Source organism: Lupinus angustifolius, chromosome LG03 (genome assembly GCF_001865875.1).
Source record: "Lupinus angustifolius cultivar Tanjil chromosome LG03, LupAngTanjil_v1.0, whole genome shotgun sequence".
NCBI lineage: Eukaryota > Viridiplantae > Streptophyta > Magnoliopsida > Fabales > Fabaceae > Lupinus > Lupinus angustifolius.
The window spans coordinates 9003553-9017111 of record NC_032011.1 but is presented as its reverse complement, the minus strand read 5'-3'; the positions used below and the strand labels follow the sequence as shown (position 1 = coordinate 9017111).

The following is a 13559-nucleotide window of genomic DNA, read 5'->3' as shown; positions in this document are numbered from 1 at the left end:
TTGCTGCAAGCTACGGTTACAACAATTTTAAGACGATTCGACTGCAATGGCATTCGTAGATAATATTACTGGACCGAACAACTATGACCTGAACAAGCCATTTCGGTTTGACGGAACAAATTTCAAACGTTGGCAACATAAGATGGAATTTTTCCTCACTATGAGAAAGGTTGTCCACGTTCTGAAAACCGACATCCCAGTGGTGTCGGATGAGGCTGAAAAAGAGGAAAGGGATAATCTGGCTATTGAAATAGCTCTCTGGAATGAAAGTGATTACTTATGTAAGAATTTCATTCTGAATGGGTTGTCTGATGTTCTGTATGATTACTACAGCCCATACAAGTCTGCCAAATTAATTTGGTATGCACTTGAAAATAAAGAAATATGATACCGATGAAGTAAGATAAAATATATATATGATGTTATCACTACCTCAAGTATCAAATGACTGATAATAAATCAGTAGAGTCTCAATCCTATGAGATACATAAAATTGCTCATGAAATTATTTCTGATGGTATGGCTCTAGAGAGTTAAACTCAGAGAGTCTATGAATATATATTCATTAGGTATGATATAAACAATATTTTGTATAGGTATTACGACCTTAACACAAAATTATCATTAAGTCTAACGATACTGACATTAATGAGAAGAAATTCCTTTTTAAATTGAGGAATAGTTGGGGCACATCAACTAGTCACATACTTGTGATTAGAGATAATGATAGAAAATGAAAAGTTTGAAATAGAACCTAGAAGAAGTAAGTGAACAATAATCGTTAGAGAGTATAGACCTGATTATATGGTCTATATATTGGAGGTTAATCCATCAACTCTCCAAAAAGTTTTTTTTGGATGCTGATTTGTGGCAAGAAGCCATAAATGATGAGATAGATTCTTTAGAGTCTAACAAGACCTGCCATTTAGCTGACTTGCCTCCTGGATGCAAACCTATTGGTTGTAAGTGGATATTGAAAAAGAAACTGAAACCTGATGACACAGTGGATAAATACAAGGCTCGCCTTGTAGCTAAGGGTTTCAGACAAAGAGAAAATGTAGATTTCTTCGACACATTTTCACCTATTACTAGAATAACATCCATTAGAGTACTAATATCAATCGCTGCGATACATAATTTATTAGTACATCATATGGATGTTAAGACTGCCTTTTTAAATGGTGATTTGGAAGAAGAAATCTATATGAAACAACTTGAAGGTTTTGTAATACATGGGCAAGAAAATAAGGTCTGCAAGTTAGATAAGTCGTTGTATGGTCTTAAGCAAGCACCTAAACAGTGGCATGAAAAGTTTAACGACTTAATGGTCTCGAATGAGTTTAAGGTGAATGAAAGTGACAAATGCATTTATTACAAATCAGAAAATGACATTTACACTATCATATGTGTCTATGTAGACGATCTACTCATATTTGGTTCTAACATTCATGGTGAATAATGTGAAATCATTGTTGTGTAATAATTTTGATATGAAAGACCTTGGAGAGACAAGTGTAATCCTTGGTATAAAAATTACTAGGTCAAAAGAAGGAATTTCTTTGGATCAATCTCACTATGTGGAAAAGATCCTAAAGAAATATAAATACTTTGACTGTAAACCTACTAGCACACCATACGATCCAAGTATAGAACTTTTTAAGAACATTGGTGAAGGTGTAAGACAAGCTGAATATGCTAGCATCATTGACAGCCTTCGATATGCCACTGATTGCACTAGACCCGACATTGCCTATGTTGTGGGATTATTATGCAGGTTTACAAGTAGACCAAGTATGGAGCATTGGCATGCTATTGAAAGGGTAATGAGATACCTTAGGAAAACAATGAACCTTGGAGTTCAGTGATGCTGATTGGAATACTCTTTCGATTGATTCCAAAGCAACCAATGGCTATATATTTAGCATAGCTGGTGGGGCTGTTTCTTGGAAGTCAAAGAAACAGACTATTCTGGCTCAATCCACTATGGAAGCTGAGATGATAGCACAAGCAACAGCTAGTGAAGAAGCAAGTTGACTGAGAAGCTTGCTTGCAGAGATTCCCCTATGGGAAAAACCGATTCCAGCTGTGTTGATCCATTGTGATAGTACCGCGGCTATTGCAAAAATTGAGAACCGCTTTTATAACGGTAAGAAACGACAAATTCGTCGTAAGCACAACACCATTAGAGAGTTACTCTCTACATGAGCTGTTAGAGTGGATCATGTACGCACTGAGAATAAGTTAGCAGATCCTTTGACGAAATGACTAACTAGAGAGAAAGTCCATAATACTTCTAAGAGAATGGGACTATTTCCCTTAGAACGAGGGTCACTCATGATGGTAACCCGACCTAACTGACTGGAGATCCCAAGAAATAGGTTCAATGGGTAATAACAAGTTCGAAAGTGATATGAGAATGAACATGCTATAAAATTATGAGAAGCATGATTCCTGTAGCATATGTAAGGATGAGTTAAAACTCTTAATGAGATCTATACTCCAATTGGAGTGGAGTACCAATTGGATTGGAGTACCTAGGCTACGAGAGTACTCTTGATAGACTCACCTATGTGAATGTGAAAGTGGGGCCGCTTCCTATGAAATTTAGGGGCATAAATTTCTAGAGCGTTCACTATACTTGGATAGACGTGCATGGCCTTTAACGCACGGGCTTTAGAGAATACACCTTTGAAAAGGTTGTGTGTGGTTTAATGTTGGAGATAGAGTTCAAGATTACAAGTCACTCTAGTAAAATCTGGATCTTATTCACTATGCAAAGGTTCAAGTCGCATGACACCTTTGTTTATGCACAATCTTATTGAGACCACAAAAATTCTCGGAAATCGTTTTTTAATTTCAAGTGGAGGATTGTTAGAACATGGTTTGTTGAAAACCATTAGTGGAAACTTTTGGGTGTGAAATATAAAAAACACCCAAGTCCCACATAAAAGAGTTTTGAAAAAACAACTCTCAAGTCTCACATAGAAGAATTTTGAAAAAATAAAAAATAAGCTCTCAAGTCCACATTGGAGAAATGAGGAACATGAAAAAAATCTCATGTTATAAATAGAGGTTTTCTCCCTTTATAAAGCGCTTTCATTCAACCTTTTCTTTCTCTCTCATATTTTCCACTGATGCATTTCCGACAAACTTCTCCCCCTTTCTTTCTGTGGCACTAAGAAATAGCACAGGCAGCCATATTGTGGGAGTTTCGAGAATTGACACTGGTAGTTAGTATTGGGGGAAAGAATTGGCACAAGTAACCATATTCTGGAAATTTCGAGAACTGACACTGGTAGTTGGTATTGAGGGAAAGAATTGGCATAGGTAGCCATATTATGGGCATTTCGAAAACTGACACTGGTAGTCAGTATTGTGGGAAGAGAATTGGCACGGGTAGCCATATTGTGAGAAATTTCGAGAATTGGCACTGGTAGCCATATTGTGGAGGGTGTATTCGAGATCGGTTCTTACAGTGCAGTAAGAATTCGATAACAGAGATCTAGACTGTTTTATCCTGGGAACGGCGTGGTAGATAGTCTGCTTACACATTTTGGGCAGTGTCACGAAACGTCTTAAAGAGAGCGACTTGGTCGAGACTCAGCCAGTAAGTATTATTTCGTGTCATTTAGAATTGCTGCAAGCTACGATTACAACAGTATCTCCTAATGACATATGTCAGGAAAATTAGTAGGAGGATATATTATTTTCCTGAAACTATTGGTCAGATGTTCGGAAGGTCAAGTCTGGCACATATTCTGATGAAGAGAATGACTCATCTAATGAAGAGAATGGGAGGACATGGATCTCTCATATTCTAATGAAGAGAATGAAGAATGAAGCTGAAGAAGATGCAAACATATGTTTCATGACTAATACCGCATTAGAAAACGAAGACTCTGATGGTGAAGTAACAAACTGTAACTCGTCTAATCTTCAAAATGATTTTGATCAATTATTGTCTATATCATCGCATCAATATAAAAGTCTCAAAATTGTTAAACTTACAAATGATTATGATAAATAAAGTATGCATGGAAAAATTGATAATAAAAATAATGGGTTTATTAAAGAAAATGTCATTATCACTAAAACAAAATAAAGAATGGGACCAAAGACTCTTATAAAGCTGAAAAGCTTGAACAATACATTAAATATCTAACAGAATTTCTATCAAAATTCGTTGGAGGCTTGGAAAAGCTCAGTTTGGTTTTAGATACTCTAAGTCACCCTCTCACAAGTCTAGTCTCGGGTATGATTCGGAAAAACATGAAGCATCTCTTCAAAATTCAAAACCTCAAGCATATAAATGCATTCATAAACGGAAGGTGCACTGGTATATTTAGTAAAAAAGATAAGATATAGTAAAAAAGATTTTGAAAAAAAATTGTCTAAAACTTGGTAACATTAACCTCTTGTAAAAAATTGGCAAAAAATATTTAGATACAAAAGAAAGGTGCACTGGTATATTTACCAAATAAAATTTGTTTCTAGTATATAAAACCGAAGGATGTTGCTTAAATAAGTCCTATTGTTTCAATTAATAAAGATGAGAGATAAGTACTTAATTTTGTTTTTGTATTTTTAATAACAAAACTGTTATGCCATTATATATAAAATGATAAAAATGTTTTACCATATTATATTTCCTTTTTTTTTTTGTAGTACTTGTTTCTCAGAAAATCCTTACACAGTCTAATAACAAAAACTATACATTTGCAGAAAACTTCACTCAAGCCACTTTATGCAATATCACCCAGAGAGAAAATCAACCATACAGTGAACAGTAGTGTAAGAAAATGTCATCAACCCAATCAATTTTCACAAATAACTTTGAAATCCACCATACAAAATTAAATGCTTCTTATAGTCTCGATGATGGCTAAAATAATGCACTGTCATACATCGATTATATGCTTTTAAAATTTTAAAGCTTATTGGAGATTATATCCTCATACAAGCATATATGTCAATATATCATTTGACAAAGCACTTTATTACAACCACGGAATGCATCAGTGCTGTTTTCTGTCCCATTCTTCTCTGAAATTGATGTAACAAATATGAAACAAATAATTATAAGTTACAAAAAAATATATGTATTGACATTATACAAGTTAGGGACATTATTGTCAATGTATCATCCAACATTCATGTTTAATTATCATCAACTCTTCAAAAAAATAATAAAAATGAATAGTAGATAATATATTGAGTGTATATAAATCTTTACACTGATTATATTAACAATGCATAGTTACTACACTATTATAATATATTACAACCTCAATAAAAAAAATTGATCCAAAGGAAAAACATATAAATAGAGAAATATCACAAAGTTGATGTCAAAGGAAAAAGAAATCTGCTTGCTTGAAAGAGCAGTATGCTTTATTATTATCAGAGTAAATATTCATTTTCATTCCTCATATTTTTCAATCTTATCAATTTAGTCCCTCATAAATTTAAAATTCAAAATAATTCCCAAATATTTCAAATGTAGGTTAAATTGACCCTTTTAGAATATTTTATAATACCTGATAGGGACTAATGTGGCCCTAAAAATAACTAATTTGATCCACATTTGACATTTTTGGGAATCATTTTATGTTTTTCAATAGGACAAAACTGATAAGGTCGAAATACATGAGAAACTGAAATAAATATTTACTGTTATTATTATTTTATTTGGACATAAGGCTTGGTACTTGTTTGGTTACTTTGGAGTTTGAACATGCATTTTGCATTATTGTTTATTGTAATTCCATTTTGGAATTTTAATAAATAAAAAGTACTAGAGCAAACACAGCAATGACCATAGTAAAAGCTAACGAGTGCAACCATGAAATCAGATCTGCAACTTTTCATTATCTATAAAATAATTGAAGCAACAAAACATTTACCTAATCTTATAGCAAATGATAACAAAACCACATAACAAACAGAAAGAAAAGAAGTACAATTTTAAAGAAAATGATTGATTTATTTTTTGTGGTTGGGACAAGAAATCAAATATTACATGCAATATACAAGCAATCTTGAAAGTGAGAAGTATATACTAATACTCGGTACTTGTCAACTTAAATGCTTATAAAAAAATGTATATCAACTTAAATTTATGTGGTGTTTGATTTGCTTATTTTCATTGCTTTCACTTTGTTTCCTGTTCTAAAACTCTAGTCAACATTTCCTTCCCAAAAGTTTGAAAACATCAAACAAGGTGAAAACCAGGTCATATTTTCATAATTATTGATGAAAATACATCAACAGACAATGAAAACAGCAAACAAACTAATACTTTAGTCATAAGCAATGATTTAAATTTCGGACCGCAACTCCTAATGCGGTCACAATATTGCGATTACGGTGATTGCCGCAATTGCAGTGTGACTCCGAATCATAATGATGCATCAAACCATATTAGACCGCATTGGACCGGATCGAATTCCAACATATTTTTTTAATCATAAAATAATTCATACATCAACGGCCGCAATCTGCATTGCAACGGCCGCAATGACTGCAATCACAGTAACCACAATTTATAACACTGGTCATAAGTATAAAATCAAATCATATATAACAACTTATAATTTCAAAATATTTGAGACTATCAAATGCATATGGTTTACTATAAAACTACATACCATTGAAACAAGAAGAATAGCTCGGCTTGGAATATAAAAATAACTTTGACACTGAAGCATGCCATTATCCTGCAGAGATAACACATGGGAAGAAATTAGAACAACCGTGGATACTAAAACAGCAAAAGCCTTTTCCCACAGAGGTAAGAAAAATAGGTAAAAAATGTAGAAAAAATTTCATGACGAAAACGAAAATAAATAAACCGGGATATGGTGCTAGATGTTTTGGGGATCAAATCACAAGAAAATACTAGCCAATTTCTTTCTTCTTGGTTCCTTCTATTCCATATATGTCCAGATGTAAAAGAAGTGGTGCCTAACATTTAAAAGGTGCATACATACTCTTGCATTCAAAAGGCTACAATGAAACACGACCGATTCATTTCCTGACCCCTCCCCATAATAACTTAAAACAAAACTTTTTTACGTGGGAGGAATATGACCAAGCCACTACATGTCTGTTTGTGAGTTGGGTTTTGGACGGGAAGGAAGGGAAATATAAGCCTTCAGAACCATTTCAGAAGTGTATTTCATGACTCCCAAACTTTCTCTTTACCTACCCTCCCCTCCAAAACACAGTAACCTATAAAACCAATCATCTTGGATAAGCACGACAAAGTTTGGCTTAGCTAATCAACAGCAGAAAAGATGTTAATGCTTCACAAAAAATCATCAAATTGGAGGCTACAAAGATAGAAATTAAAATTAAAAACTACGCGTCAAAAACATGTATCCGGCCCAACACAACCACATTTGTTGGTATAGTAATGGCCTAATGGGGTAGTTGAACAATGAACTTAGTCATAAGTATTATCCCATCAGTTACCTCTTTCTGCTATGAACTGTTAACTAATTTGATTGAAGGTGTAACATTGTTTGGCATAAAAAGAAATTTTATTTTATGGGAATAGATGAAGATAACAACTTGAAAGACAAGAAGTCCATAAAGGGCTGTTTGCGAGTTGAGTTTTGGAGGGGAAGAAAGGAAAAGGGAAGACTTTAGAGCTATCTCACAAGTGTATTTCATGCTTTCAAGCCTTCCTTTTCCATTCATTCCCCTCCAAAACTCAACTTGCAAACAGACCTTAAGAGAAACTACAAAAAAAAAACAGAGGATCATGATAAAAGTGGCTACTAAACTTCCTTTGGGTATCAGATAAAGGAATATAAGATTCCTGAAACTCAAGCACCATAATGAAGCAAAAGATAAAAAAACAATAATTATTATATGTATGAATCCACATACCAAACTCATCCGCAATTTAAGAAACGAAACGAAAGTTTCAAACTTACACTACAATATATGAGAACATCTCCCTTCATCTTAAATGCATATTAGCAAGGAAATCTGCCAACCTGAAAGCACCATGCATTAAGTTAGTGAAATTAACAAAAAAAAGAGGAGTAAGAGGTCAAATAGCAAAATGCCAAAGATATGAACCAATGAAATGGCAGAGCAACCTGATTTCTTTAGCAATTACAGTATCCCCATCTGCAGCCCCAAGATGTCTCAGAACTACCTCCTCTAGACGACCATCTCGATATGCATGCTGCAATTTTAGGCTTCGGTCAATTTAGTAAAATGACAACAAGCACTAATCAAGCATCACTAACAGGGTTAAAATCTCAAACCAATATCTATACATCATAGTTTAACACTATGCCAGGAAATAGAAACTTAATGCCAGAAAACCTAAATATGCATAATAGCCTTGTGCATTGGGCAACATTTTGTAAATATACATAATATGTACTAGAAATATGTCACACCCACTCATTTTAGTGCTCTACTAACAATTTAATGCGAAATGCATGTCATGAGGACACTTAATACAAATTACCTGATGGCTCATATGAAAGTGAATCTAGTAAAGAATGTTAGGGTATTCAGAATTTGGATCATAGGAAACAATCTATTACGTTAGAATATATACATTCAACTATAATTATTTTGATTTGCTAGTTACTACTACAAGTTAGCTAGTGATTATTAGGCCATAAGTTAGCTTCTAAGAGATCACGCATGCAGTCCATATAAACAAGTTCTCTCGATTGTTCTCCGTTTTAACAGATCTTTGATCTCTGATAGGGAAAGATAATTACTAATCTGATAAAGTCTCAGACTGTAGAAAAAAACACCTTTAAAATGCCTAGAGAAAAGATAAACACAGTGTTTGCATGGAAAAAAAGCAAAATGCCACGGATGTGGAGGGCTGAAAAATAGAACTAGCTATATCATATTCATATATTACCTTGTAGAAACAGCTAGTTCCGAAAGGGCAGTTCCCTTCGCCGAAGTCAAAATGCTTGCAATCAATTGACCTATAAATGTCAATAAACAATATCTAAAAAATATTAGAAAATCGTATGGACATAAATATATATACACACAAGAATAGATCTATTTTAAAATATATTAAACAGAAAGTGGCCACCACCGCTGCAAAAAAGTCAAAACTTCGGAATCCATAGATCATAAATTAATTGGTTAGAAAAGGCAAAAGAAGAAATAAAAGGATTCCATATTAAATCATTAAATTACTTGAGCTTTGCCTTGTAGCTGTCAATGATTTCATGCTTTTCTTCACTTGTAGAGTACCAGATTACACTTGGAATGACAAAATACGATAGTTTGCGACAGATAGGACAAGCCCTTAGTGTGCTATTGACATCCATCCCCAGTGTTGGGTTACTACTTCGCCAATTCCTAATACAAGATATGCAGAACGGATGATCACATTCAGATAGAACCCCGAACTTACGTTCAGCTGCCGTAGGCTTTGAAAGAACACGCTCCAGGCAAACACTGCATTCAATTTCTTGACTTCTTTTCAAGGCCTCAAGATGCTTTTGCCTATTTTCACAACTCTTCATATGTTCTTCTCGTTCCTCGGGTCGGAAAGGATGTAAGCAGTGCTTTCTACAGGTGGGACACAGATCTCCATGAATATGAGGACATTTTTCCCCTCGCGGGCAGCTTCCAGCAGCAGCAAAAGAGCATATTGGAAGCTCAGAAGGTGAAGTAATTCTGGATTGACCAATATCATCCTCCCCGGAAAAATCTTGATACTCAGATTCTTGAATCCAGGCAGGTTGAGAAGGAAGAAGGTACGCACCTCCAGAAGGAGAAACGTCTGCAGCTGTACCAACGCCATTTGATGTCATTATAGTATTAGCAAATATGACAGAATCCAAAACCACGGGTTGGCGTTCGGTTACGGAAGACGATGGAGTGGAGGATGGTAATCGAGAAGCTTTGACATGATCATATCTGCAGCGACTGCCATAAACACATGCTCCTTTCTGGTAAAAGGTGCATATCTGTTGCAATAAGAAAACAAGCACATATGCTCAGAGAAAAGTATATAAGTAACCATTAAAAAGGTGGGATCTGAAGCAAAGAAGAGCTTGCATTACTAACATTATTTGAAGGAACTTTCCAGTCATGAGAAAATTCACAATGCTCTCCTTTCAAACATGCTCCATGAGCAAAGAACTTACAAAGTACCCTAGATAATTCAAAAGATAAGAAATTACACAATTTTGAATAGTCTGCAAGTTACATAGGAAAGAGCAAATCAACAGGGAAAGAAAAAGGCCCACACAAGTACAGAACAATACTTGTCCTAACCTATAAAAATCAAGGTCACTGACTAAAAACTTTCTACCCGTAGTTACAAATATGAAAATACCAGGATCAATTCAAATAATTCATAGCTAAACCACTTCATGTTTAAACTACATTCATCGGGAACAAGACCAATCAGAACCAAATGCAATGACAAAAATAACAAACTGCATTTATGAGTAGATGGTTTTTAATTTTATTGACTGCTATCATGCCATGAGTAGCAAGTAGCAACAGCCGAGGATTACAAGTATGAAATGGAATGACAAAATCATCAACATTGATATAGCACCATGGAATGGTTTTTAAGCTGCCATAAGTTGCGAGGATGACAACGGCCGAAATGGAATGACGAAATTTAATTAAAGTGCATTTACGAGTTTTTTACAGGAGGGATTGGATTGGCGAGGGAAAGGTCGAGAAGTCCCTCGGTCCCTCCCTAACCACCGAAAGCCTATAATTTTTGTCACCGTCCTCATTTGGGGGTCAAGGAATGGCTTGAACACTTCCATCCCCTCCATTTTAAACTCATTAAACATCACCAACAAGATCTCGGTCTAGTAATGTAAAGCTCCGCTAGATTCTCAGGATGACCAAAAGGTCAAGGGTTTGACTCCTGGAAGCAACACATGTTAGGAGGAACAGCCATGCATCCCGAAAGGGATTAGTTCCTTACCCAAAAGGATGAGAGGATATTCTTGGTAGTACAAAAAAAACTCATTAAACATCCAAATTCCAAACAATAGAGGGGCATGGTCTATTCTATTCCATTCAATTCCCTTATGAACACACTATCTAAATCCCCGAACCATTTTCCAAAGTCAACAAAAAAACCTGGCCATAACTCTAGTTCACAACTTCCAATCTTTTTCTCTGAATTCTAATCAATGAAAAAACATCCTGTAGTGAGAAGAAAAAAAAGATATTTCCCTTTATGTTCATAAGCTCAAACACCAAGAAATTGCAAGATCATAAACACAATCAACATTCAATAACACATATATTAAATAAATAAATAACAACAATCAAGACACCCCATAAAAATCAACAACAACAATCTCCTGAAATAGGACAAATTACACATAAAAACAATTAGCAATAGAAAAATAATGATAACCCATCTCACCTCTTAGACATGGCTGGATATTGAAATTAAAAACAAAAGCTATGATGATCAAAACCCTAAACCTCAAAAGTGATTATTGGATGTAAAAAGAGGTAAACAAAAATAAAGGGTAGCCAAAAAATCAAGTTAAGAAAAGGATAATGAAGAACTGAGAAAGGTGGTGATTTTGGATGGTGGAAAATGTAACAGAAATATGAGGAAAGATGAAAACTTTGATTTGGATGGTAAATAAAAACATAGAAGAACCGCCACCGATATAGAGAATATACAATACAAGTTTCGAAACGTTTCAGGTTATTTTGGTACCAGAAACTTCACATCTTTTGGTTCGGTTCATTCAGCTATTGCTGTCTAATTCTAATCTTACGCATGTCACTTTGCTTTATCAAAACATTACTTGTCATTGCTTGGTTGGTAGGTTGTGTCCAAACCAAATCTTCTTATATTTCAATAATTTTGCAAAATTAATTTTGTTTGAATAATGTATTAGTCTATGAGACTTCATTCTATCATCTCCTTAACTAAAATATTAAATGTTTAATCTTTGAAAAGGACAATTATTAGAAGGGGCAGTCACATATTTCGAAATGAGTTATTTTCTTATTTCATTTTAATATAGAGAAAATAATTTATGCATCATTTTATACAGTTCAATTGTATATTATTTATTTTTAATTATTATTGACTCTTTCAAAATGTAATATAAATGAGTGGTAGATGATATACTAATCTTGTATAAATCTTTACATTAAAAGTGCAATGATATTAAACTTTTTAATATATGCAGGATGTGTATCTAAGAGTGTAAGTTTTATTTCTTAGAGTAAATTACACTATACCTCACTTTTAATAAAATGACATAAATCACTCATATATTTTTAGTACCTACATAAGTCACCCATATTTATATACATACATTACAATAACTATTCTGCAAGAGAAATAAATGTATCTTTTAAAAAAAATTTGGCAATGGGTGTAAAAAGGTTAAACAAAATATGGTATATTGTAGAGACAAGTTCAAATAGTATAAAAATCAATATTTCTTCATTATTTTTATTCATTATAAAATGAATCAATATTTATGAGGAGATACTGTTTAAAAGATTTAATATGTATACACTGACAGCAAATCATTAATCATTGATGTGTTAACTACAATTGACTCTCAAACAAAAGTAATACAACTCAACGATGGTGGATGATGTATTGACTATTAGGTATCAGTGGATAGAACACGCCTATAAGGGGGTTGAATAGGTGTAGCGGAGCTCAAGTTCCGTTTTTTTGGTTTTTGCACACTTGCTGAAAAATGCACAGTTAATCGATTAAGCACTATTCATAATTGATTAAACACAGTAAAAACAGAATGCAGAGAATCTTGTTTAACAACTCTCTTACACGGCAGGTTACGAGAAATCATGCAATGATATAATAGATATTTTTACACAAAATTAAACTAGTTATAGCACAGAACTAGTATACAAATTATCATGTTATATCATGCAATATTACAACTTGAAATGTAAAAGAGAAATGGATAGAAAAGATTGCGCAAGAATTTTATCCTGGTTCATTTTGCGGTCCACTGCAAAACTACATCCAGACCTCTCATTTTGATCTTGGGAGATTTTCTTCTTCATTATAGAACACAATGTATAGTTACATACACGCTTCCAATTACAAGACTCGAACGCTCCTTTCTTGGAACCCAAAGAACTTCGTCACCCTTGGTTTGACATTTCCTAAAATCGTCTCCCAAGAAAAAAAAATTTACTGCAATTCAGCCCCAGCCAAGGTATCGCTCTTTATCCCAAGACCTCCAAAACACCTTACCTAACCGCAGCTAGGATTTTCCTAATCCTTGAATTACAATGCTTTGAGTTATGAATGAGTACTTAATACTCGAATTTTACAAGAAAGATCAAAGACTAAAACATAAACAAGAACTCACAAGACTTTCTAGTCTAATATGAATGTACATGCATGAGGTTTCTGAAATTATGCAATCATTAAAAACTATCTCTTTTCTTTCAAAGAAAAACAAGAATGGTGCAAGGAGGATTTTCAGAGAACATGCAATATGAATATGAAACTTAAAGTCTTAGAATGATCTAATCTTTCTCCTAATGCAACATGCAATATTTTCTCCTAGATA

At 33.9% G+C, this 13559-nt stretch overlaps 1 protein-coding gene across 3 annotated transcripts; it reads right to left on the bottom strand.

The window, feature by feature from the left end:
• On the bottom strand, positions 4787-11772 carry LOC109343326 (zinc finger CCCH domain-containing protein 69-like). Of its 3 annotated transcripts, none has more exons than XM_019581567.1 (8): positions 11402-11770; positions 10069-10156; positions 9190-9968; positions 8900-8969; positions 8109-8197; positions 7941-8003; positions 6648-6716; positions 4787-5054 (listed from the first exon to the last, which is right to left on the bottom strand). In XM_019581567.1, the coding sequence occupies exons 1-6, from the start codon at positions 11410-11412 to the stop codon at positions 7967-7969; spliced, it is 1074 nt and encodes a 357-aa protein (XP_019437112.1). In that variant the 5' UTR covers positions 11413-11770; the 3' UTR covers positions 4787-5054; positions 6648-6716; positions 7941-7966. The 3 variants fall into 3 exon arrangements, with proteins under 3 accessions (XP_019437112.1, XP_019437111.1, XP_019437110.1); XM_019581566.1 differs by having other exon boundaries at positions 4787-5043; XM_019581565.1 differs by having other exon boundaries at positions 4787-5043; positions 7941-8197; positions 11402-11772.

Bases quoted from the DNA above. Each gene is read 5' to 3' on its own strand.
- LOC109343326 (XM_019581565.1), bottom strand. The intron at 9,969-10,068 runs GTTAGTAATGCA...TTATTGCAACAG, and splicing joins GGAAAGTTCCTTCAAATAAT to ATATGCACCTTTTACCAGAA. The intron at 8,970-9,189 runs GTAATTTAATGA...TGACATTTATAG, and splicing joins AGCTACAAGGCAAAGCTCAA to GTCAATTGATTGCAAGCATT.